Source organism: Corella eumyota, chromosome 5 (genome assembly GCF_963082875.1).
Source record: "Corella eumyota chromosome 5, kaCorEumy4.1, whole genome shotgun sequence".
NCBI classification, from domain to species: Eukaryota; Metazoa; Chordata; class Ascidiacea; order Phlebobranchia; family Corellidae; genus Corella; species Corella eumyota.
The window spans coordinates 475,237-499,520 of NC_137494.1; the positions used below are offsets into that span (position 1 = coordinate 475,237).

At 29.8% G+C, this 24,284-nt stretch overlaps 7 protein-coding genes across 7 annotated transcripts; 2 read left to right on the forward strand and 5 right to left on the reverse strand.

The window, feature by feature from the left end:
• Window positions 1–10,758: 10,758 nt before the first annotated feature.
• LOC145753096 (uncharacterized) lies at window positions 10,759–11,989 on the reverse strand. Its single transcript, XM_082569487.1, has 5 exons — window positions 11,921–11,989; window positions 11,819–11,851; window positions 11,632–11,724; window positions 11,079–11,189; window positions 10,759–10,913 (listed from the first exon to the last, which is right to left on the reverse strand). Exons 1-5 carry the CDS (start codon window positions 11,933–11,935, stop codon window positions 10,848–10,850), a joined length of 318 nt encoding a protein of 105 aa, XP_082425613.1. The 5' UTR covers window positions 11,936–11,989; the 3' UTR covers window positions 10,759–10,847.
• A 784-nt stretch (window positions 11,990–12,773) lies between these two features.
• On the forward strand, window positions 12,774–14,155 carry LOC145753790 (AP-1 complex subunit sigma-2-like). The gene is made up of 2 exons (XM_082570237.1): window positions 12,774–13,003; window positions 13,539–14,155. The coding sequence occupies exons 1-2, from the start codon at window positions 12,836–12,838 to the stop codon at window positions 13,854–13,856; spliced, it is 486 nt and encodes a 161-aa protein (XP_082426363.1). The 5' UTR covers window positions 12,774–12,835; the 3' UTR covers window positions 13,857–14,155.
• On the reverse strand, window positions 14,057–15,718 carry LOC145753788 (ubiquinone biosynthesis protein COQ9, mitochondrial-like). Its single transcript, XM_082570235.1, has 2 exons — window positions 14,946–15,718; window positions 14,057–14,474 (listed from the first exon to the last, which is right to left on the reverse strand). Exons 1-2 carry the CDS (start codon window positions 15,701–15,703, stop codon window positions 14,342–14,344), a joined length of 891 nt encoding a protein of 296 aa, XP_082426361.1. The 5' UTR covers window positions 15,704–15,718; the 3' UTR covers window positions 14,057–14,341.
• Window positions 15,719–16,699: 981 nt separating this feature from the next.
• Window positions 16,700–18,145, reverse strand: LOC145753789 (pyridoxal phosphate phosphatase PHOSPHO2-like). The gene is made up of 2 exons (XM_082570236.1): window positions 18,016–18,145; window positions 16,700–17,509 (listed from the first exon to the last, which is right to left on the reverse strand). The coding sequence occupies exons 1-2, from the start codon at window positions 18,117–18,119 to the stop codon at window positions 16,900–16,902; spliced, it is 714 nt and encodes a 237-aa protein (XP_082426362.1). The 5' UTR covers window positions 18,120–18,145; the 3' UTR covers window positions 16,700–16,899.
• An 18-nt stretch (window positions 18,146–18,163) lies between these two features.
• On the reverse strand, window positions 18,164–19,130 carry LOC145753791 (pyridoxal phosphate phosphatase PHOSPHO2-like). The gene has a single exon (XM_082570238.1). It carries the CDS (start codon window positions 19,027–19,029, stop codon window positions 18,310–18,312), a length of 720 nt encoding a protein of 239 aa, XP_082426364.1. The 5' UTR covers window positions 19,030–19,130; the 3' UTR covers window positions 18,164–18,309.
• A 484-nt stretch (window positions 19,131–19,614) lies between these two features.
• On the forward strand, window positions 19,615–21,655 carry LOC145751844 (1,5-anhydro-D-fructose reductase-like). The gene has a single exon (XM_082567965.1). The coding sequence runs from the start codon at window positions 19,660–19,662 to the stop codon at window positions 20,617–20,619; it is 960 nt and encodes a 319-aa protein (XP_082424091.1). The 5' UTR covers window positions 19,615–19,659; the 3' UTR covers window positions 20,620–21,655.
• On the reverse strand, window positions 20,762–24,072 carry LOC145751846 (electron transfer flavoprotein subunit beta-like). Its single transcript, XM_082567966.1, has 6 exons — window positions 23,948–24,072; window positions 23,025–23,183; window positions 22,550–22,642; window positions 21,889–22,017; window positions 21,275–21,433; window positions 20,762–20,992 (listed from the first exon to the last, which is right to left on the reverse strand). The coding sequence occupies exons 1-6, from the start codon at window positions 23,996–23,998 to the stop codon at window positions 20,822–20,824; spliced, it is 762 nt and encodes a 253-aa protein (XP_082424092.1). The 5' UTR covers window positions 23,999–24,072; the 3' UTR covers window positions 20,762–20,821.
• Window positions 24,073–24,284: the final 212 nt, after the last annotated feature.

Here is a 24,284-nt window from a genome sequence, read left to right on the forward strand (position 1 = left end):
AACGTACACAATTTTTAGCAATCACTTTTTTACCGCAAGAGTACGCAAGAGAGTAAAAATAATTTAAATATTACATTTCCAGAATAATTATATTTAAATTTATAGGTAAAATATATATTACTATACAATATAAATACTAGATCTTAGACTTTTATGTGTATTACCATTACATAAGTTGAAACTATTAATAATTTGGCTTTTTAATGATCTAAAATTTCCAAGGTAGAGAGATTAATCAAAGTGACAAGTTATTATCATGATAAACTGTGTTAACATGTTTGCTTACATTTACTTTATAGTTTTAGCTTTATTTTAAACATACGATAATTGACTTTGTAATTTTTTTTTAACTTAAACTCTGGCTCATTCTAAAATGTTGACACTTTTACATTTTTCATAAATTAATCACAATCAAAAAAACTAATTAATTAAAAGTTTTTTTAAAGCAAATTTAATAATTACACCAATTGATATCAGCATTCCCTTATTAAACCCCTTTTTATTTGTAATCTTTGTGACGTAACATTACCACCGCGTGGCATTCTGAATGACGTCATAATTAACATCGCGTGGTATTCTTTCATATCTCTATCACCCCTTTGAAGTTATTAAACGTGTATTGGCAATTAAGTTAATTAAGTTAATTAATAACCCGGTGAGTTTAAATTAAAAAATTCCCAGATTATGTTTTCCATAGTTTGTTGCTAAGCTTTTTAATGTTGGAGTTAATTAAACTCGCACCGTTTCATTTAAAAGGGTTGTGAATACTTTATATTAAATCTAACATCACTTTAAAGAGTTCAGTTTACAATGGAGAAGTAAAAAGTTAAGTTAAAGTTTAGGGACTTATTTAAAATTAGCAAATTGAATAAAAATAGCTCAACAAATTAAAGAAATTTGTACATTTTAAAACATTTACTATTGCTAAGCCAATTCTAAAAAAATTAGTTATTTTTTTTGTGCTAAAATTGTGTTAATTGTAACAGTTTATTTCATTCTAGATGTAACAGTTTATTCCAGTTATGAAAGTGTGAATCGGCTGTTGTGACGTCATAAACAGCTGTTATGCGCTCACATAAATAACCAAGCGCATTTATATTAGCATAGTTAACGTTTAGACTTATACAGTAATTAAAAGGTTATAGAGGTATAAAAAAAATAAAAAAATGAGTTTTTAAAAGTTGTTTAATTTGATATTTGTTATGTTTTAAAGGGTGTGTGTTTAGGGAATATCCGAAGCTTAAAAACACTTCGTAAAACAAACTCTACTTTCGTTTTGAAAACAAAACTCCTTTAGCAAATAAGAAATATTCACAGACAGTTTAAAATTAGTTAAAGTTCAATTTTAAAAGTTTAACCAAGTTTAGATTGGAATATTAAATTTATTTTAAGCGTATGCGCATCTGAAATGACGTAGGTAAAATTGTAATATGCTAACCAAACAAAAAACATGTAAGATAATAAAAGTTTTGCGCCATATAGGCAAACAAAACGAGTTTAAACTTGTTTGAAGGCCTGTCAGCTGTGCTTGTGAACACGTGGTCGTACAGAGTCACGTGACCTGTCATGTGATTTACGCCCTTTTATGTATTTGATTTTATTAGGTGGTTTACCAGCAAAAAGTTTAAAAAAAAAACTTAAAAATTGATTAAAAATAATAAATGTATTAAACAATTAAATATGTTTAAATGTTTATTGTTAAATCTAATTTAATATATACAAAAATACCATTTTTATTTATAACAATAGCTTACTTTGGGTTATTTTTAAAATTTTGGTAAATATTATTTTAAATTCAAAATTTACTTTTTTTAAACAATTCCTTTTTTCCATATTATATAAAAGGAAATACAAGTGATTGAACACGTGTTTAGAGTGACCCTGTGATGTCACAGTCGGTAATAAAAGGATGTTAAATATCCGATATTAAATATATAAGCCTACGTTAAAGATATCTTTTCCGGTTAGTGTACAAGTATATTAAGTCAAAAATTTAAAATTTTAGAGTTTATCAAATATTATAAATAATTAAGTTCAAGGTAAATTAATGTTTAACAAATAATATTTAAATTGTCAGTAGGTTTTTTTAAATTAGTGTCAAAAAATGTGAATTTTAATGTTTAATTTTGAATTAAGGTAAAATTGTTATATATAAGCACATGGTAAATATTGTTAAAGGTTGTAAATAAGAAACCATTATAAAAATAAACACACTTTCATTTACTTGTTTGTGTGTCTGTATGTGTAAGTACATTTTTTGATTTTTGTGAAAATTTTTACTTTTTGTGATAATTATAATTCTAATTACGTAAAATAATTTTAATTACTATTATAACATATTTAGCTGTTAAGTTATAAGTACCTAAAATAAATTGTTGATAAGTTAACTTTTAAAAGGAAATAAAAGTTTAATTAAAGTGCCCAGTCAGTGTTTGCAAAATAAAAAAATGGTGGCAATATGGAAAAAAATAAATTATAGAATTAAAAATTATAATAAGATTATTTCAGTGTCTTTTTATTAACATTGTTACTAATATAAGTTTAAACGTGGTTCTTATTATCCCTATATTTATTTCTTTATGTTACTATTATTAATTTAATGAAATTTTCCTAGTTCAAAAATCCACATTTAAAAATAGTTCAAATATTTCTAAATTGGGCCAAAAAATAATTGAATGGAATCTAGTAACAACTTTAGAATAAAAACCTTCACAGAAAGTTGACCAGGTGGCCTAAGTTTAGTGTAATCAACACCTTTTAACAGATTGTGACGTCACTTAACCCTATTGTGATCTCACCATCAGATCTCGCCTAGGTCTCAGCACGTTATATCGCGATACCATTGAGAAATAACGACTAAAATAGTCAAAATAACGAACAGAATGTTGAACCTTTGTGTAGAACTAACACCAAGACACGTGGTCTGGCCTTAACAATAAAACCCGGCTCGTACTAGACATTACTAACCCTTTCACTACAGGGTGTATGTTATTTAGATGCGATACAACGTGAAAGAGTTAGTGATATTACAATAAGTATTTTACGAGCCTTAACCTGTTAGTTCATAAAAGAAAAAGTTTTAGTTTACGTTTCCGCTTCGTATCTAACCCGTGAGAAATTAAAATAACTTTAAAACAAAGAATAACCAGAATTTGACGACAATTAATCAACGAAATTTAAAACAATGCTTATTGTCTTAATATACCCAATTAGATATTATGACGTGATAATAAAATATGTTTTAAAATGATTATTATCACCTGTGATGTCATAATAAACGTTATAAAGACAGTGCGAAATGTAAAACAGTTTTTTTAAGGCAAAAATTTAATTTTTTTTTAATTTCTAATTTTTCAACTTTAATTAAATAATAAAAATAAGTTTTCTTGAATTAAAACATTGTTAAATTTGATTTAATTTAATTAATTAGGTTCAACATTAACTACATACAGTAAAATATTTAATTTAATTATTAATTATTATTCCCACAGATGAACAAATTGTTAATTTTATTAAAACCTCATTTTAATATTAACGTTGAAATTATTTCATAAATTCTAACGGTTCCAACCGTTCCAACGTTTTAAGTTCGATCTAGAATCGCCCCAACTTGTCCTAAAAGAGAAAAATCAAATAAAGAGAAGCAACCGTCGTCGTGCCTACTTAAGGCTCGGACCTTTAAGTTAGGAAGTTAGTTGTGATATCATAACAAGCCTACCACATCTATATTATGACGTCATCATCGAGATTGTTACAAGATAGTGACTTTCATGCAGAATAAGGTAATATAACAAATGTTAATTTTTAAAAAATTTTTTAAAATTTAAATATTACAACAAAAAATAAATAAAATAGAAGTTATTTAATTAAACTATTAAATTCATCTTTCAAAGTGAAACTAAGTGTGTAAACAAACGCTTAAAAGCGGAGATATTTTAAAGCAATTAAGTTGAATATTTGTTGAAACCACGATTTAAATAACTTATAATTTATCGGCGTCAATGTTCAAATAAATTTGTGGCAATATTTTGTCTCCCACCGAGCGTTCAAATACGTAATTAGGTATTTAAATTACGTTTAATTAAAGCTCGTGTGCCTCTATACCGACGAGAACGTTTTAAACCGTATGTTAAGTGAGTTAGACGAATAAACATGTCGTTTTTAAAGGGTTAAACCACATTTTTGCTTACCGTAAACGCCATCAGCAAATTGAGCTTCAATCGTTGTTCGATAAACGTGTCTGTGATGTAACACTTGAGCTTTATGACGTAATAGTCCGGTAAAGGCGCTATCTCTATCAAGCGTATAAATAAAAGTAAATTAGTTGCAGATTTTTAGTATATAAAATATGACCGTTTTTAAAGTGTTATTTTAAACCGTTTCGCATTCCGACAAAGTTGCAAATAACTTTAACAAACATGAAGGTTTATTGCCGGGCTAGTCCCAACCTAGAAGACCTGGTGAGGCCTCGCGCAGACTTGCCCTTTGTATTTGTTCAGAGCAAACACAACCGTTGGTGACAACTCTGTTGCTGAGACCGTTATTGGGTATTTTTACTTGGAAAATATATAATTATAAGAGGCCATGTTTAAATATAGCTTTCTAATTTATGTTTAATTTAATGAAATATGATATTGTTTAAAATATAGAATTAATTTGATTATTTAAATCAGTTTTTGTTAGGTTATATCTAAATTGGTGTTTTTATTGGTTTTTAAAATATACCAAACTAAATATTGGTCAAGGTGAAATTTAAAACTCATTTGCATAAGGGGATTTTTTATAAGTTCTTGGTATTTTTAATTGGGTTATAATTTATGCATAAACCGAAAGGTGTACAATAGTAAGGTCAAAAAACGTCGTTATAACTAGATAAAATTTTGTGAAGTCACTTTTCGTTTCGGAATTAAACAAAATACAAACGAAATTAAAAATTACAGAATCTTATGTAAAAATTTTCGCTTTTTTCGCTATAAAAAATGTTTAGTTCAAAATTTTTAATAAATTTTAAAGATTGTTACAATTTATATGAGTTTCATAAAATGGAATTAAATATTCTTGATTAAATAATATCCGTTATTTGATTACATCCCAACTTAATCCCCAGTTTAAATTAGTTAATTCCAGAAAAAAACCTAATTCATTTCCCCAACAACTTAGTCCCAACTTGCCTTGTCTCGAATAATTAATTCCATTGTTAAATTAATAAAGAAAGATAATCGCTCCCACATTTGATATTATGACGTCACATCGACCGTTTTTTCTCTGTATGGTCTGATATCCGTCAATGGTCTCATATAAAAGCGAGCGACAATTTAGAGTTAGATATCATTCTTGTTTAGCTTCGTACCAGACCCAAGTAAATAATCGACGATTGTTTAAATAAAGTTAGTTTAGCGAAGGCTAGGTCAACGTACTGTGACGTAATAAACAATTTAACGGTTAAGTTTCAAGGTATATACAAGAACAACTTTTATTTAAACTGATAAATTAATGTAAATGTAGCTACCACAATGTTATAAAATGTTTAGAATGTGGTTAAATAAAGGAAATCAAAGTTTACGGGTTGTTAGTTCTTCCCATATACAAACCATAAGAGTGGAACAGTAAGTTTAAACTTGGTTAAATTGTATTTCATTGTAGGTACTTAAGTTAAATTAAATTTCTTGTCAAAAATTATTAGCATTTACTTTATTTAAGATTTGTGGCGTCAATATTGAGTTCTATGACGTCATAAATATTTAAATTAACAAGACTTGTAGCACTCTGTGGAATGCGGTTTAATAATTAGATTTTAAAAATCACAAAAATTAGGAAATTGAAAAACTTGCGAGCGATTCTGAGGCAGTGTAGTTAGCTAGTTGTTTTATTATCTTAAGGACAACTGCTTAGTATACTACCACGGAAATCTCTTGAATTTTCGTCAAAAATTTAAGAAAAAATTAACAAAAAAAACAAAATTTTAAACTTTTAATTAGCTTTTGATATCTACCAACCATTTTTTATAATTAAAACTATAAATGTCTTATTTAAATTGGTATAATTAAGAGACAATTTCTCGTTTTTAAACAGGAATTGGTCTGCAATAAGCCATCCGTAATTGTGTTTATAATTACTTGGAACCCGATAATACGCTGACAACATATGTTTACATCGAATATAATCCAGCTAATAGCAGGAAAACTATCTTATTTTATTCTTAACATCGTTTTTAAGCAAAAAGGGGTTAATTAGTTGATTGAAACAAGCGTTAATTAATAATTTTACCTGTAAATATCGCTAATTATTAAAAAAAAACATTTTTAGACGTTTATGCGACTAGTTAGTATAATTATAATATAGCCAATATGACGTCATAATTAATATGTCATGACTCAATAAAAGGTTTACTAAAACGTGAATTCGAAACTGGAATCGAAGTAGCTCGAATCGAACAATCAGCATTCTAGTTTTGCCTACTTTTGCGATGCATTATGACGTTATATAACCGTACTATTACGACACAAACAAAAAAAAGGACTTTAACCTTAGTTATGACAATTAAAAATAATAAATTTTTTAACCACGTGACCGTAAAATCGGTTGTTAATTAATTGTTTGAAATTTACTAATTAGTTAATTATTACCAGGACAACAAAGTTTTATTTATCAGCAACCTTAGCGACCGGCGAGTCGAGACTTCATCGAACATGTCTTATCACGTCACAAATAAACCTTTATGACGATTAAAATTGATCGCTCGGGCACGTTTCAAGTTTCATCGCTGTAGTGAAAGTTCTGTTCCGTCACAATAGCTAACTCGTGAGAAATCTCGGGTATTGTGACGTCATAGGGCTAAACACGCGACGTCGCCGCACCCGTGTTGACAAAAGTCCATCGCGTTCGAGGCGTACGCAGCGATTTGGTTTCTGTTTTTCTCAGGTCGCTAAGCTATGACGTAGGCCCTGGTGTTGTTGTTGCTAAGCAACCGACCCACTGGGTGATAACTGTAGTAACACGTGGTTCCGATTGTTTCGTCACAACCGAACAATCGACGAAGAACAATCACCGATTAAGTGGAAATTATGAGCGAAGAATTAGAATTATCTGTGCGTTTAGGAAGTTAGATCAAGAAGCGTTAAATGTTGAATGGTGGGGGAGGTAGTTTAATAAACATAACTCCAAAAAAACAAGATTTACTTAAAGTTAAATCTTCTAAAATTAATAAAAAGTTAACTTACAAGATAAGAGAAAATGGCGATCTTTTTATTCGTTAAAAGTCAGTAAAACTAAGACTTGGAGCCTTTAGAAGCAGTTAGGCAAAGTTTTAAATGGTTTAATCCGCAATTCGAATCAAAATTTGAATATAGACCAACGTTGTTTCAAATAGAACTCAGCAATAAAGGTTAAAATTATTCATAATTAGCCAAAGTTGCACCGACAAAAATATTGTAACTGCACCAATACAAAGGTTATTAAAAACTGAAACTGGTACGTGTGAAAGCCAACCAACAATTGACGGAATTCGACATTTGTAGTCGATCGAGCGCCACGTTGCTATATGCGTTTAATTAACATTGTCGTTTATGTACAGAAATTAAGTAATTATACTGTGAGGAGAAATTAGAGAGCTAGTGTTTGGAATTACGTGATGGGTATATATAGGTTATTGTAATAGATAAGGTTAGCTAAGCTTTACAACCTAAATATTACAACATTACTGAATAAAAATAATAATTTTAAAAACATCTTCATTTTGCTGTGTCTTGACTTGGCAGTGAGCTATCGTAGCAGGCTGTTTAAGTGACGTCATTGTTTGTGACGTCATCATCACGAAACAGCTGTTACCTCACTACCCCGTTAAGCACAAGTGACGTCATCAATACGTAATAATTGCATCGTTTAGGTCAAAATAAATCAAAGTAAGGTATAAAGTCGTTTGACTTTAATTAGCAACAGCGCAACTGCTTGTTCAGCTGTTATTAGTTCGTGGTAATATTATAACAGTACATAGAGATAAGATGCTTTAAACCCCATACAGTATAATATATACATAAAAGATTTTAGTTTAACATTTTGTAATCTTTAACAGTTTTTTAAAAATTTGAATCTTAACAATATTTGTACTTCGGTTAAATTTTTATTTCTAATAGGGTCTTTTTACACGTTTAATGTAATGTGTTTATGATTTGTTGACTCTCGGCCAAAATTGGTGATTATCGACCTAATGTTTACCCAACTTAAGCGTGAATAATGTCAACCTAGCTGTCAATACACTTATACCATGTCACATGTTAATTATTGAGCAATTTAGAGCAGGTTACCTGATACCGTTGTTTACACATACTTCTATTTACAGTTATAATGCAGTGACATGCAGGCATTTAAACTAATCATTAAACTTTTATTTTGTAACAGGGCCCACCAGTTGCTATAAACTTTGGACCGTAAAAACGACGAGATGACGTCATAAATTTCGACGTTACAAGGTTAGTTAAATGCGATATAACGAGTTTTTTAAACTTTAAATATTTGCATTCATAAACGGATTTTTAAAATGAAAGTAAACAAAAAACAAAATTTAAAAAATGTCAATTGGTTAATATTTTAAAAATTCAATTTATTATCATCTTTTATAAGACTTTAAATGTTTCCAATTAGAAGAGTTTATTTTATTTAAAGCCAGGCCTTTACTCTCATTTCCTAACAAGCATTCTAGCTTTACCTCCACCCACGCTAATTAAAAAGATATATGACGTCATATCTTCCTATACCGGGGTCACGTGACCGCAAGGCGAGGCTCGAAAATTTGTGCCCAGTTAGAATGCGATTGACAATCTAGTGTTATTGCATTTGTATATTGTTATAATTATACAGAAAAAAAAGTGAAAAAAACCCTTTTAGTGCTATGCATAATTAAATGTAGGAATATGTGTTATAAGCTAGCTTTATACATATACTAATTGATTAAAATGAAAAATTTAGAATTAAAATAACAATAAGGTCCATTTTATTTTAAAATTAACTTTTAATTTTTAGTTAGAGTTAATATGTGCCGAAATGTGGCAGTTTTTTAGTTAACAATGTACCGAAATGTGGCAGTTTTTTAGTTAACAATGTACCGAAATGTGGCAGTTTTTTAGTTAACAATGTGCCGAAATGTGGCAGTACATGCAAGTTAGGCCCTTTAATTAATTGCAAAGGGTTTACCCTGCCTGCTATATAGAGGGCACATGCTTTCAGCATAGGATATGAGCGTTATATGCAGTGTTGGAATATCGAATATTGTTGGAGTTTAGGAAATTAGGTTATCAAAGTTTAATTCGGAAATATTAATTGAAATATTATATAGAAATAACTATACCATGGATAACATTTAATATTTGGCCTTTAAATTTAAAACAATTATAGTAGACATTTTAAAGGCACCAAAGACTGAAGTGGTTTATTAAGATTTGTAAAGGACCATTTTGTGTTGGTAAGTTATGATAAATTGTAACTCAAGTTTTTTTATTTGTTTCAAACTGGCAGTGATCGCAAGTTAGCGCCCTGTGCTTATTATAACAGGGTCTATATTGCCTGCCACATAGAGACGAAATACTAACAACAAAACTTTATAAAAACTATAGAAATAGAACCCAATACAACTAGATTTGAATCCCTAATAATAGATAGTGTTGTAATGGCTTTAAAGATTTGGTATAAAATATTGTGGTTTAATAACTTTATCCAAGAAAAAGTGGTTGTCAGATTTAAAGTTAAAAAAAAAAACAGTTTTCTTTGTTTTCAAATCCAGAAACTTGGCTTTTTGTTAAAACTAAATATCCCAAAATCCTGTATAAAAGCAAGAGTTTTAAATATTCGAATGATGTTTGGCAGTGATAGCAAGTTAGCGCCCTGTATTCACTTAACAGGGTCTACCCTGGCTGCCCCACGTCATCGGAAACCAACAACAACCCTCGAGTCCAAGATTTTTTTCGTTAATAAGGTCCCATAAATTCATGTTTACAAAAGGTTTTTTGAAAGCCTTTTTGATCTGCCTTCTGTAACTAAAGGGTAGAAATTGGTTCTTTAAGTTAAACTTTAATAATTTCGCGTATTACATGACTTTTTTAAGGTCTTTTTGGTTGTGGCTTCTATCACAAAGTGCAGGATTTAATGTTTTAAAGTTTTTATTTTTTAAATGCGGTTGGACGGCTATGATTGATGTTTAATGGCTCTTTGTAACAAAGCAGAGCTCTTGACCATCTTTCTGCCGTCCCTCTGTGCCCTTACACACACTGTGACGTCATATTTACAGACAATGGTAATTATTAACGGAGGAAATGAACTGACAGGTGTCGGTAGGCTTTGTATCAACTGTTCAGAATATTAGCAAAAAATGGTCTTTGTTACGTCACAAGTTAATAATGCGATTAGACAATGACTAGATTAATATATGGTTAAAAAATGTTTGGGTTAAATTAAATAAAATGTTAATTAAGTTACAACTCAAGTGCCATGATTTGGCAGTGTGTTTAGTTTGTTGCCCTGTGTTCTACAGGGACTATACACACTACTTCGTGATGAGCACTATTGTCTACGTAACAATCCCTTGTTTGTTTGTAACAATTGTCTACGTTAAAGCACAATAATTCTTTTTTTTAGATGAATGCAAAACTTATTGCTCTCTGTCATCACCTAGCGCCAGTGAAATTTTTGGTTAAAATTGTTTTAATATTGTTTTTTGTACTTTTTCGTATTTTGTTTCAATAAAAAAATTTAAACAACAGTTTTGTTTTTTATAGCAATAAAATAAAATGTTTATTACGAGACAATCAAAACACAATTAAAACAAATTCTACGTTCATTATAATGCTCATTGTTTATCAATAATACCGTTTTGAACTGGTATGATCTTGGAAAAAATACAAATTGTCCCGATAAACAGCGTTCTAAATGAAATATAAAACTTAATTTAAAAATAATTTATGGGCTAAAATGGTGTTCCAAGTTTAAAAAGTATATAAAAGTGTAACTTCACACTAAATTGTTAATTTTTGTATTTTAATTACTACAAATTTAAGATACAAATAATTTTAAAGATAGGTTTATATTACCCTTGCTTCCAATCTAGCGCACTTAAACCTGTAATCCCTCTCTGCCTGCTCTATGTCGCCCCAAGTGTTGATAATTGCTTCACGCATGCTTTCGATTTTCATTTGGTTTATCTTGAACGTAATGTAAGTTTTTTTTTGTTTTGGGGGTATATATCTTTATTCTCGATGTGGGAAAGTCGAATGCGCGACGTAAACATAGAGTAACATCAGTTACTCCGACCCAGTCTCTAGTTGCCTGTGGCAGTTTGGGATATTATAGATTATAATTGCCCGGTAATTATGCTGCTGATTAAGTGCTGGATCAGCAGGAGTTCACACCGTTTATAATGCCTTACTCAAGGGCGCTACAGCATGAGAGCAGTGTTGCCAGCTATAAAGCTTATAAACTGCTCCCTTAGACAATTAGAGTTTACAAATATTTTATATTTTATTTAAAAGTATACTAATCAATATTATTAGACACCAAAACCAATCCCTTATGTACTTTAAAATCAATATAAATAGCCTAGTATTTAAATTATGACTTTAATTTTTTTTCGTTGGGTTAACTTACTGATGGTTTTCTTAAGGTAGAAACATTGTATTGGTAACCACGTGACCGTAATCTTGAAACCAATGCATCTCGTTCGGCTTCAGCTTCAGCTAACTAACAAAAAATAAACAAAATTTATAATAGTTTGCATTTAAAGTTAAAAAAATTAATTGATTAATAAATTGTATTTTAATTAGAATAGCCCTACTTGTGTTTTGAGTCTGTTGACTTCTAATAAACGCTAAAAATAAATAAATAGATTTAGATTTTAAATTTTAAATGATGAAAGAATATTTTTTTGTAAAAATACCTGATATCTATCCATGATTTGTATAAGTTGCAAACTCACTGGCTTAAACTACAACTTATAATATTTCCCATACGTTTAATTATATAGCAGAATATGATATCATAAACTAAAAACAAAAGGGTCACGTGACATTACTGAAGTAATTTGCTATGAAATTTGAGATTGTGATATTTTAAGAATGGTAATCAAAACTGAAAAGGTTAGTAAGGTAAATGTAAAAGTTTTGTGGTAGAAATTAGTTTGCCAAGCAATGTTCAAGCAGTGTGTAATATTTCATAAATATCTTTTGTTCGAAAAAGGAAGTGGTTTTAGGTTAACGTAAACCTTATGAACTATATTGTTTGTGCTTACATTTTGAACAACTTAATTAGAAAGAGATTTGAAAACCCCATTTCAAGGAAAATGTTTTGCTTAATTATATGTACAAACTAAAATGGAAATCTAATTAAAAAATTTAAAAAAATAAATTTAAATAAAAGATGGTGTTGGATCTAGTAGCTATCAATTATAAGTAGTTATAAAATATTTAAAAGGCTTTTACATATAAAAAATGATATTTTATTAAATAAAAAATAATACTTTATTAACAGAAAAAAATGTTTTTTTATTGGGAAACGTTATTTGAATTTAAAATGACAACCCTGAATTTGGGTAAACACTTTAAATAATTATTTAATTACAAAACCAAATTAATTAACAATAAAAACTTATTTATAGCAAAAAATATATTAATATGTATTTTAAAATTAATGTATTAAAAATTTAACAAACAATATGCAACTGTAATTTATTTAAAACTTAAAATAAAAACAGGTAAAATAAAAAAGTGTTTGCCCCGGTCTGATGTGTTGGAATTAAAATAACAACTTTTAGGGTGTTTTTGTTTTTTAAGTTTTCTAACTAAAACCGTGCAATATGATGAAATTTATGCTGCTATTCAGTCGGCAAGGCAAGGTTAGATTACAGAAATGGTTTTACGCAATCGATGATAAAGAACGAAAGAAAATAACTCGAGAATTGGTCAGCATGATTCTGACAAGACGACCGAAAATGTGCAATTTTCTAGATTGGAAAGATTTTAAGGTAAAGCTTTAGTTGTATTTACAATAAAATTGTAATTACTTGATATTGTACTGTTTAAGAATGCCCATGTTAGTTTGTTATTGTGTTGAACAATAAAATAGATTAAACAATATCAAATTTAAAAATATATACATTTTTTTATATATCTTTATCCTCGATGTGGGAAGGTTTACGACCTAAACATAGAGTAACGTGAGTTACTGCTACCCAGTCTAGAGTTGTGTTTGCTGTTTTGAGATATTATAGATCATAATTGCCCGATAATAATAAGCTGCTGGCTCAGCAGGAGTTTATACCGTTCATAGCGCATTACTCAAGAGCGCTACAGCATGCTAGTGGGGATCAAACCCATGACCTCAACAGTTCTGTTTTAGCAACAGTTCTGTTTTACTTTTAAATGTGTTTTTGTGGTCCTGTATACCTATTTGATAGTAACATAGTTAAACTGACTCTTTTTTTACTAGGAAAATAATAAGATTTAAAAGGTTGTCTATTAAACACTAAGTATGGTTGAAACTTTAATTTTTTTAACAAGGTTGTGTACAAGAGATATGCTTCTTTATTCTTCTGCTGTGCTATAGAAGATAGTGACAACGAATTACTTTCACTAGAAGTGATCCATCGCTATGTTGAGATTCTGGACAAATACTTTGGCAGTGTGTGTGAACTTGACATTATATTTAACTTTGAGAAAGCTTACTTTATATTGGATGAGTTCTTACTTGCTGGAGAGATACAAGAATCATCCAAGAATAAAGTTTTAAGAGCTGTGGAAAATGCTGATGCACTTCAGGAGGAGAACCAAGAAGCTGATGCAACACGGAGTATTTTAGAGGAGTTTGGACTCACCTGAGTTGATGTTAGGATAAAAATGATATGCACTAATATTTTATTATATTCATAAAAATGATGAATTTTTGAATTAAGAATTAAAACTGTATTTGTCTTTACATAATGCCCTATATTGTGACCAAACTTTACTTGTTTTTGCAAAATTCAATTCATTTTTTTTATCCCATACCTTTAGATATATAATTAGTTTTTTTCTTCTTTGTTGTGCATTTATTTTAGCGTTGTAGTAAATATTTATTGGCATTGTAAAATTATGAAAATTCAATGAACTTTTTAAAAGCAAATTATATATATTAGAAAAAATGAGTTGTATTTTATTTATTATTACAGAATTATAGGCAGTGAAATTAATTTACCAAAATTAAAGACTCTCACAACACGAACTTAAATAAAAATTAATAAACGAATAACAGAAGTTCAAAAGTTATTTTTTTACAAACACAAAGTTTAAGAACTTCTTGCATGGTTTTTAGTACAAATGTAAATTTATCGCTTTTTGTCAAAAAATCCAAGTGAGGTTTTCAAAATATTTAAACCCTCGCAAGCAACATCAAAAGCTACGGTGCTTGTTGCTTGGGCATTGCTCATAAATTTGCCAATTGAGTTTATGTCCGTTATCCTAAAATTTAAAACAACGGATCAAAATTTAAAATATTACAGAAATTCAATACAGTAAAAGTATAGTAAACATTTGAACTAGAAAATCATTAAATTTTTATAACAATACATAAATAACTAGAATAACTATTCACTAAGTAAATGCAATTTCACTGGCAGTGTGGTGTAGTGGTAAGAACACTTGCTATACCACATGAGGTTGTTGGTTTAATTCCTACTGCTCTCATGCTGTAGCGCCTTAAGGCACTATAAATGACAGTAAGGCGCTATAAATGACACAAACTCCTGCTAAGCCAATACTTAATCAGCAGCAAAGTTATTGGGCAAATATAATCTATATTATACCCAAACTGCCACAGGCAACTCAAGAATGGGTTGGAGTAACTGATGTTACTTTATGTTTTAATTGCGCACTTCACCTTTCCACATCGAGGATAAAGATGTATATATAAAAAAAACTTGATATATTTACCTTCTATCCAAAAAATCCCAAGTTTTCTCAAAATCCGGGGACTGATCAGTTAACATGACAAGCTGTGTGCTCATATAAACTTTACCCAACAAACCTCTCTTAGTGTACCAGTTAAAATCAGCTGATTTATCACCAGCATAAAACCAGATGTTATCGATCATATTTGTTAGTTCTTGTACACTTTGTCTGCCAACACTTGGTTTCAGCAGCATGGGGGATGCTTGTGGCCAGGAGTCAATATAAGGGATAATCATTCGAAGTCTAAATTCAAGTGCATCGCGCATGAACTCAGATATTTTAAGTTTTTTTCCACTTTCTTCGATTTCTTTGACTTTTTCTTTTAAATAGATGTCAAGTTGTTGGTTACATTTTTTTACAAAATACAATACAAGATCATCGCCCCCGTTTTTAAACATCCCCTCAGTTACCCCACTATACCCAGCCTCAACGGCCCCACATGACAATGCTTTTCTACTCCAACCATGCTCATGTACAAAATCAAGTGAAAAATCCAAGATTTCTTGTTTAATATCCTCACTGCTTTTCTCATCTTTATTAGTAGAATCATCTGTATGTTTGGTGTCTGTATTCTCAGTGGAAAGAAGTCTTATACAAGCGTGATTTGGAAGGAACAATTTGGCTTTATTTTGATGTTGTAAAGTTGAATTAAAATGGTGAATTGTGGACACATTTCTTATCACATTGGTTGCGATAAATTTTCTTGTCGCAGTTTTTAATAAAATATTTCTTAAAGTCATGATCACATAAGGCTATTAAACCTAAATAAAAAATATAACATTATTTATAAATTATTCATTTTTAAGCAATTTACAATAAGCTTCCAATGGAAAATCTAATTCTAAAACTTGAAGCACAGTACTCAACCAAGATATTATATAATTAAGTGGGTTTTTAGTTGTTAAATTTTGAACGTTTTTCATAAAATCTTTAGTATGGCAAGGATGTAAATGATAGAATGGTCTTAGTTGGATTGGGTGTTCGGTTTGTGTCATAAAAGACCATTTTACATTATTTGCTTCAACTAAATGTTTATGAGAATTACTTATTAAATTCCAGCATTTTTCTAATGTTAACATTTTCCCATCGATTGAAAATGGCAGAAAATAGAACACAGGACAGGCATAACTTTCACTGTATATAACATGGCATTCAAATATGCACAAATCTTCGTTTTTAAACATTTTCATAAATTTTCTCATCAAATAAACGGAGTCTTCGTGATAACATAATTTCCATTTGTCATTAAGGTTGTTAGAAAGTTGTTGAAAAGATTGACAACCATTTAAAAATTCATTTTGACTTATACAACCCATGATTTAAAAACCTTAGAACCTGTTATAAATGAAATAATTCTGATTAAAATAAAAATATAATTATTAATAAATCTTTAAAAATATTTCGAAATATTAAGTGTTATTAAGGGCACAGCAAAGCATATTCAAAATTTTAACGCTCTTGTTAAAAAAAAGCAATTTTTAATATAAAGATATTAGTAAAATGATTAAGAGTTAAACATACAAATACGTTATAGTAGTGCAATAGTAGTATTATTATGATTAAATAATATAATTTAAAACGATAACATATATAAATAGAGGCATGATATATAAATTCTAGGTCAATAATATTTCTTACAATGTGTAAATAATAAAATGATTGTTTTAAAAAGTTAAAATAATGAACAAGCATTAATACAAATTTATAATCTCTAAAATTGCATACAAGAAGTGCAGTAACATGTATTAAATAGGTAAGATTGCAATCAACAAGATAAGGTAAAAGGCTAGTGTATTTAAAAGTGCATAAATTGTGTAAAAATATTTAAAATGTTTTATATAAAAAATTTTGTGTATTTATTGAGATGATAAAATGATTGTGTTTAATAAAATTGCACTAGAATAAAATAATATCTTTGTACTTATAATTTCTAATTTTAGTTAAAAGTTTTAATTTTGTCGATAATATCGAAGCCATTTTTCCAAACCACTACCTCACATTTGATTGGTTGACTTGTTGGGGGTGTTGTCAACTTTTTATGTAACTCGTAACCATGACGAGCAAATGCGACATCGTGTGAGCTTAATTGCGAGCATGGACAATAATCATTTCCCCCATCTCCAACATAAAATAATCTAGAATATTTTTGCTTTGAATTTTGAATGTGCTCATTCAATAAAATCCCCTTACACAAATTAGCGAGACATGAGTCATGGTTATGACTGTGGCATGGCTCAATGGTCACAAATCGGTCATTTTCATCAAATATTGCTCTATTTGTGATAATCTTTTTAGGGATTTGGTCACAACCGATATTTTTTAAACAAGACTCTATGAACCAATCATTCCCATCTGACAGAATAATGCAATCAAATCTGGCAGAATTTTCCCCGATATATTGCAATAACTCCTTCATGCCGTTTATAAATCCTATTTCTTTAAGTTTTTTGTCAACCAATTCTCTTCCGATATTTCGTTGTTGTAAATACTTTAAAGCTTCATTAATGAGTGAAAATCTTTGTAGTTCATCAACAACATTCATAAACCTAGAATATTAAAATTAATTTAAAAACAACAAGTACATTCTGGTATCATTACCTTATATTAAAGTAAAATACATTTAAAAAAAATTGCAATATCAAAATTTTAGTTGAAACTATTGGTAATTTTATAAAGAAAAAACTTTCATGCAAAAACCGGCAGCGTGGTGTAGTGGTAAGAACACTTGCTACACCACCATGAGGTCGTGGGTTCAATCCCCACAGCTCTCATGCTGTGGCGCCCTTTAGTAGGGCGCTATAAACGGTGTGAACTCCTGCTGAGCCAGCACTTAATTAGCAGCATAATTATCGGGCAATTATTATCTATAATATCCCAAACTGCCACAGGCAACTCGAGACTGGGTCGGAGTAACTGATGTTACTCTATGTTTAAGTCGCGCATTCGACCTTCCCACATCGAGTATAAATATATATACAAAAAAATATGAAATATATATATGTAGAAAGATTATAAATTGGTTATACTAGTGTACATAATAATTTAAATTTACCTTTTATTTAACTCAACATCTTCAACTAAGTCCATCACCTTAGGATACATCAAAGTGGAGGTGATAGTTTGTGAGCAATCAAATATAAACAAACTTTTATTCATTTTAGTTGTTTTAATATAACACCTACCCTAAGATGGACTTAAACCTACAAATATAAACATAAATTAAAAACTATAACACTGCAAAATTATAGAAACCAACATAAAGAGTAACAGTATATGAAAAATGGTTTATAGTTTCAATTCAATATTTTAGATAATATAAAAGTACAGTGTAATAAGAATCATAAGTCTAGTTAAATATATCCAATTTTTTTATAATTTCAAATGCAGAATTCCAAATTAACACAGGTGCATTTAAACCATTACTCCCATTTTTATTTAATTTCATAATTTTGTTATGCAAAGCAAAATCTTCTCTTGCGCAAACTAAATCACTTTTTGCTAAATTTGCACAAGGACAAAAATCATTGCCCCCATCACCAATATAACATACATGATCGTATTTTACATCAGATGATTTCCTAAATTCATCCAACAAAATTCCCTTACACATATTAACAGGGCATTCATTATGAGTATGTTGATGGCATGGTATAACAACTAACTTTCCACTATTATCAAATACACCTTTATTTGAAATAACTTGTTTAGGTAAATTTTTGATTCCATATTTTTCTAATATAACATTAATAAACCAAGTATTAGCATCCGATATAATAACACAATGATACAAGTTAGAATTATTTTGTATAAGTGCAAATAATTCTTGCATACCAGTCACCAGTTTAACCAACCCTAAAGCTGTTTTTAAATCATTTTTCTTGACATTATTTAAATGCAACTGATTTAAAATTGTGTTCATAAATTCAGTCCATTGCCCTTCACATCTGGAGTTCCATAACTTTAATCTTTCTTCTTGATTTTTAATTAAATTGAAAGCAGTAATATCACAATTTTCATCAATAATTGTGTTGTCAAAATCAAATACAATTAGGATTTTTTTATCCATTTCTGGTAATTCAATAATTCTTAGTTAATATGTTTAACGGTATTATTTATTAAACACCAATATGGCTTAAAAATATTGCAGAATATGTCAATAAATTAATCTACAAACAGACAAATTGTAAACAACATGGATTAAAAACAAAGTTCTATATATCACTTTTCTTTTTAATCTATTAAAGAAATGTACTTAGATTATTACCACTTACAGCTTATATAAAGCAAGTTTTATCTTTAGAATCACAAGATTTATTATTTACATCATTTAAATGTCTTTTCAAGCCTCTTTAAAACATGTAATACCCAGATGTAACTTCCCACATAACAAAATAAATGTAAACAAATGCTTGCAAATTGCCATTAAATAACATCATCCTATTAGTTCTGCCCGGAAATAAATGTCAAAATATTTGTTAATAATAATATTTATAAAATATTTTTGTTTATTATTATTTGTTTAAAGAAAAAATAATCACGTTTTATATAATTTGCATAGAAAATGTTGGATTTTAAATTTCCCACATTTTCGTTATAACTACTGTCTTATGTAAACAATAAACTTGACCACATGTCAAATAACTAACTACAAACTGATCTAATTTAACTACAGATTAATTAAGTTTAATATACAAGTATGTCTTTAATAATCCCAACTTTTAAGCTAAACAACGGAGTCGATTGCCCGGTCTTGGGTCTTGGTACATGGCGGGCTAAGGAAAACGAAGCTTATACCTCCGTTAAGAACGCGATAAAGGAAGGTTATAGACACATTGACACCGCGTATTTCTATGACAACGAAGTAGAGATAGGCAAGGCGATTAAAGATGTCATTTCAGAGTTAAATATTCAAAGGGAAGAACTGTTTATTGTTACTAAACTGCCAAATACATGCAATAGACCTAACTTGGTTGTCCCTGCACTTAAGGAAAGCCTAACAAAATTAGGACTCGATTATCTTGATTTATATCTAGTCCATTCACCTATAAGTCAAATGCCAGTGGATGGAGATATTGTTTCTAATAAGTGCCAGTTGGACAGCAATGGTGACATATGTTTTGATGATTTGGATCCATCTGAAACCTGGAAAGGAATGGAGGAATGTGTGGAACTTAAGTTAACAAAATCAATTGGAGTTTCAAATTTTAACAGTGAACAAGTTCAATCTGTGTTGGACAATTGTCGCATTAAACCAGTTATCAATCAATTTGAATGCCATCCTTACCTACCCCAGGTTAAATTGATTGAATTTTGCAAGAAAAATAACGTAGCTGTGACTTCTTTTCGGTGTTTAGGTGGCCAAGTTCGAAAGAACGATGCACCGACATTATTAGACCATAAAGTTGTTCATAAAATTGCTGAAAAACACAACAAATCACCTGTCCAGGTTCTGTTAAGATGGCATTTAGATAGAGGATTAATTGTAATCTCAAAAGCAGGAAAAATAGATCACATTCGAGCTAATATGAAGATTTTCGACTTTTCACTTACAAATGATGAAATACAAGAGTTAATTAACTTGGAAAATGGGTACAGATATTGTCCCTATCTTAACTCAACTAAGAGCAAACAATATCCATTTCACATTGAGTTTTAATAACCTAATTAAATTATAACTTTAGTAAAGTGATTTTTGTAACCTTAGTAGAATGGAGTGGGTAGATTGTAGTTAATATAAATTGCACTAATTTCATTTAAAAACTTCTAAATAGGCAAAAAAATAAACCAGTTCATATTATCTATAAATTAAATTTTTATTTATTAGCACAACAACCTTTAAATTAATTGCAAAAAAGTTTTTATATAACTCCACTTTCTTTTAATTTTCCGACTAAATCTTCCACATTTTCAACTTTAATCCCCGCTTCTCTTTGTGGGGGATCTACCACTTCTAATACTTGTAATTTTGAACTTAAATCGACCCCCAAATCAGCAGCAGACATTTTTGCTACTTTTTTCTTCTTTGCTTTCTGTAAAAATATTATACATATATATTTGACACCAATCAATTATGTTAGCTTTCCACATTGCATATTATCATATAAAATAAGATACGGGATAATATTTGTATATTAATTAGCTTATGATTTTTATAATTTCAGTGGTGTTGTACAACCAATTTAAGCTATATAATTAATGTTGGTTTTGCTGACCTTACCACTCTATATATTCACCTCATAAAAACTGTATAATTACACAGTGTTTGTACAAATTAATCGTGATAAACCTTATATAATATTAGTTTAACTGACCATAATATTAGGTAGAGTTGCATATCTAGGTTCATTAAGTCTAAGATCACTTGAGACCACAGCCGGCATTTTAAGTTCGACGGTCTCCAACCCTCCATCAACTTCACGAACAACCGTTAACTTGGATCCTTCTAACTTAACTTCTGATGCAAATGTACCCTAAAATTTGGATAAAAACAATTTATGGGCAATACTAAAATGTGGGGTTGAAGAGAAGACAGGGAGGAAGGAAAGCCCTAAAAGAAGGGGAGGAGAGGTTCTAGCGTTGATAATTTCTTCGGCTTAGTAAAAATGACTGCAAAATACTTTCCCTTTTGCCCCTCCTTTACTTTCAGAGTTTCCCTTTCTCCCAGTTTTCCCTTTACCCCGCCTTTAAGTGTTACCCAGATTTATGGCTTATTTTAAATTGTCAACAACAATTTGAATAAAAATAAAAAGCAATTAAAATAGAACATCAGTAATGAGGTTTTAACTCTATCTATATATAAAGGTGTTTAAATTAATTAAAAATTAGATAGGGGCCGCATAAAAATTATGATTCTGTTAGTCATTTAAAGTCAAGTTACCCTTGGCAATTTTAGGACAAATTGAACACATAACCAACCATCTCATACCTGTGGCCAGTCCAATATTGCTGCAGTCATTTGCGCAGTTTGGTTGCAATCCCCATCAATTGCTTGCTTTCCTAATATCACTAAATCAGCTTTTTCCTGCTCTGCTAGCTTGGCTAAGATTTTAGATACCTTAAAATACAAATTAACTTATTAGTTCAAGGTTTAAACACAAATTCATGTCTAGGTATTATAATTGGGCAGCATGGTGTAGTGGTAAGAACACTTGCCACACAACACATGAGGTCGTGGGTTCAATCCCCACTGGTCTGATACTGTAGCGCCCTTGAGTAAGGAGTTATAAACAGTATGAACTCCTGCTGAGCCAATACTTAATCAGCAGCCTAATTATCGAGCAATTATAATCAATAATATCCAAACTGCCAAAGGCAACTCGAGACTAGGTCGGAGTAACTGATGTTACTCTATGTTTCGCATTCGACTTTCCCACATCGAGGATAAAGATATATACAAAAAAATACTGCATGTCCTGTAAAATATAAATATACATTGACAATTAAAACCATATTAATTCATTTAAGAAATCGTTTGATATATACAATTTTGTTCCAGTATATTTATTAGGTATCTCAAATATGTGTTCGATAATTAATATGGTTAATGAAAAAATCAAAGTTTTTTAACAACCACTTGTTTAACTCACATGTAGTGGTCCCATTGATTCATAATCCTTTCCATTAACTTCAACATGGATACCTCGGTCTGCTCCCATTGCTAGGGCTGTTCTCAGGGTTTCCTTTAAGTTGACATTAATATAAATGTCATAAATTTTTAAGTTTTAAAATTAAAAACAACTGAAGCAACTTAATGTCGAATAGTGGTCAGAACACTTGGCTTCACTATAAGAGGTCCTGGATCTGATCCCCACTGCCCTCATGCTGTAGCGTCCTTAAGTAAGGTCCTATAAACCGTATAAACTCCTGCTGAGCCACCAGCACTTAATCAGCAGCATAATTACCGGGCAGTTATAATCACTAATATTCCAAATTGCTAAAGGCAACTCGAGACTGGGTCGGGGTAACTAATGTAATTTCAAGTTTGGGTTGCGCTTTTCAACCTTCCCACATCGAGGATAAAGATATATATAAAAAATATTGCTATTTTAAGAAAATATTAACCTGGGATTGAGTGGGTCCACAAGTAACAGCAACAACTTCGCTGACCGCTTTCTTTTCCCTTAATCTTAAAGCTTCCTCGACAGCAATTTCGTCGAATGGGTTCATGGAATGTTTGACTCCTTCAGTAACAACCCCTGTTTTGTCCGGTTTTACTCGAATCTAAACAATATTTTAAACATTTTGTAGCTTATTTTGGATAAATCCACATAAGCTAACTTTTAATTTTATAAACAAACAGTTTTTGATGTTGATTCGAAATTGAATTGTTATTTATTTGCTGTCAAGCTTTGGCGTATTTTTCCTCCCTATTTTAACAATGAGTTCCAATGCTTTTAACTATAACTTGTTTATCGAATTTGCAGGTTATTTAACAACTCTTTTCACATGGGAACTCTAACCTCGTTTTTCTGGTATTGAATTATTTTTTCAACGATTATTTCTGCTTTTTATTAAGTGCAAATGTTCGTTTTAAAAAACAGTTAGGCAATTCCGTTCTGCTGAACGGACGCCACTTAATAAACATGGATTTAGACATTACTTAAATTCAGAGTTAATTTCCGTAAGAATTAGCCAGAATTTTATATTCTTGTATCAACTAACCACTAAAGAATGTTTTTAATAATTAAAATGAATAATTCGCTACAATTTTACTTCATTGTTTAATCAAGTTATAGAATACCTTTTAAATTTGTCCCTAAGCCTTGACCATTTGCTAGGTTGTTAAACTGCTAATTTTTTCTTATTTATTAGCATGCTACTTGACTGCTCGTTTTATTAATTTTTAGCAAGTACTGAATAGTAAGAAATGGATTGCGAAATTACGTAATCACAATCAAAAGGTTAGTTGCTATTAGCAGATTAGGCATTATTTTTTGATAAATAACTTTAATTTATAAGTGAAAAGCAAGCAAATATATACAAACCTTGACTGCATAGTCAATAACTCGTTTAACTCCAACCAGAACACGTGCCATTTTAACAAAATAATCAAATAAATTTGCAAAATTCGTAAAAAAAAATTTAAGTCAACATTGCAAATAGAAGTTATAACCGATTATATGTCGAGCAAGATTTATTTATTTTAATTTTTTTCCTATTGATCTAATTAACTTATTTTAACATTACGATTAAGAAAATTAATTTAAAAAAAAGGAAAAACTACAAAATATTTATAAGCCTATTTATTAACTTTTTTATGTTTAGCAATAAGAACACTTGCTACACCACTATGAGGTCGTAGGTTCAATCCCCACTGCTCTC

Bases quoted from the DNA above. Each gene is read 5' to 3' on its own strand.
- LOC145753789 (XM_082570236.1), bottom strand. From the start codon at position 18,119: ATGAATAAAAGTTTGTTTATATTTGATTGCTCACAAACTATCACCTCC. The intron at 17,510-18,015 runs GTAAATTTAAAT...TTAATATTCTAG, and splicing joins GATGTTGAGTTAAATAAAAG to GTTTATGAATGTTGTTGATG.
- LOC145753096 (XM_082569487.1), bottom strand. The intron at 11,725-11,818 runs GTAGGGCTATTC...ATTTTTTGTTAG, and splicing joins TCAACAGACTCAAAACACAA to TTAGCTGAAGCTGAAGCCGA. The intron at 11,190-11,631 runs GTAAGTTAACCC...ATTACGTTCAAG, and splicing joins CTACCTTAAGAAAACCATCA to ATAAACCAAATGAAAATCGA.
- LOC145751846 (XM_082567966.1), bottom strand. From the start codon at position 23,998: ATGGCACGTGTTCTGGTTGGAGTTAAACGAGTTATTGACTATGCAGTC. The intron at 22,643-23,024 runs GTTAATATTTTC...GTCAACTTAAAG, and splicing joins GTGGACCCACTCAATCCCAG to GAAACCCTGAGAACAGCCCT. The intron at 20,993-21,274 runs GTCAGTTAAACT...ATATTTTTACAG, and splicing joins CAACTCTACCTAATATTATG to AAAGCAAAGAAGAAAAAAGT.
- LOC145753791 (XM_082570238.1), bottom strand. From the start codon at position 19,029: ATGGATAAAAAAATCCTAATTGTATTTGATTTTGACAACACAATTATT.
- LOC145753790 (XM_082570237.1), top strand. From the start codon at position 12,836: ATGATGAAATTTATGCTGCTATTCAGTCGGCAAGGCAAGGTTAGATTA. The intron at 13,004-13,538 runs GTAAAGCTTTAG...TTTTTTAACAAG, and splicing joins TAGATTGGAAAGATTTTAAG to GTTGTGTACAAGAGATATGC.
- LOC145751844 (XM_082567965.1), top strand. From the start codon at position 19,660: ATGTCTTTAATAATCCCAACTTTTAAGCTAAACAACGGAGTCGATTGC.
- LOC145753788 (XM_082570235.1), bottom strand. From the start codon at position 15,703: ATGACTTTAAGAAATATTTTATTAAAAACTGCGACAAGAAAATTTATC. The intron at 14,475-14,945 runs GTAAATATATCA...TTTAAATTTTAG, and splicing joins TGGGATTTTTTGGATAGAAG to GATAACGGACATAAACTCAA.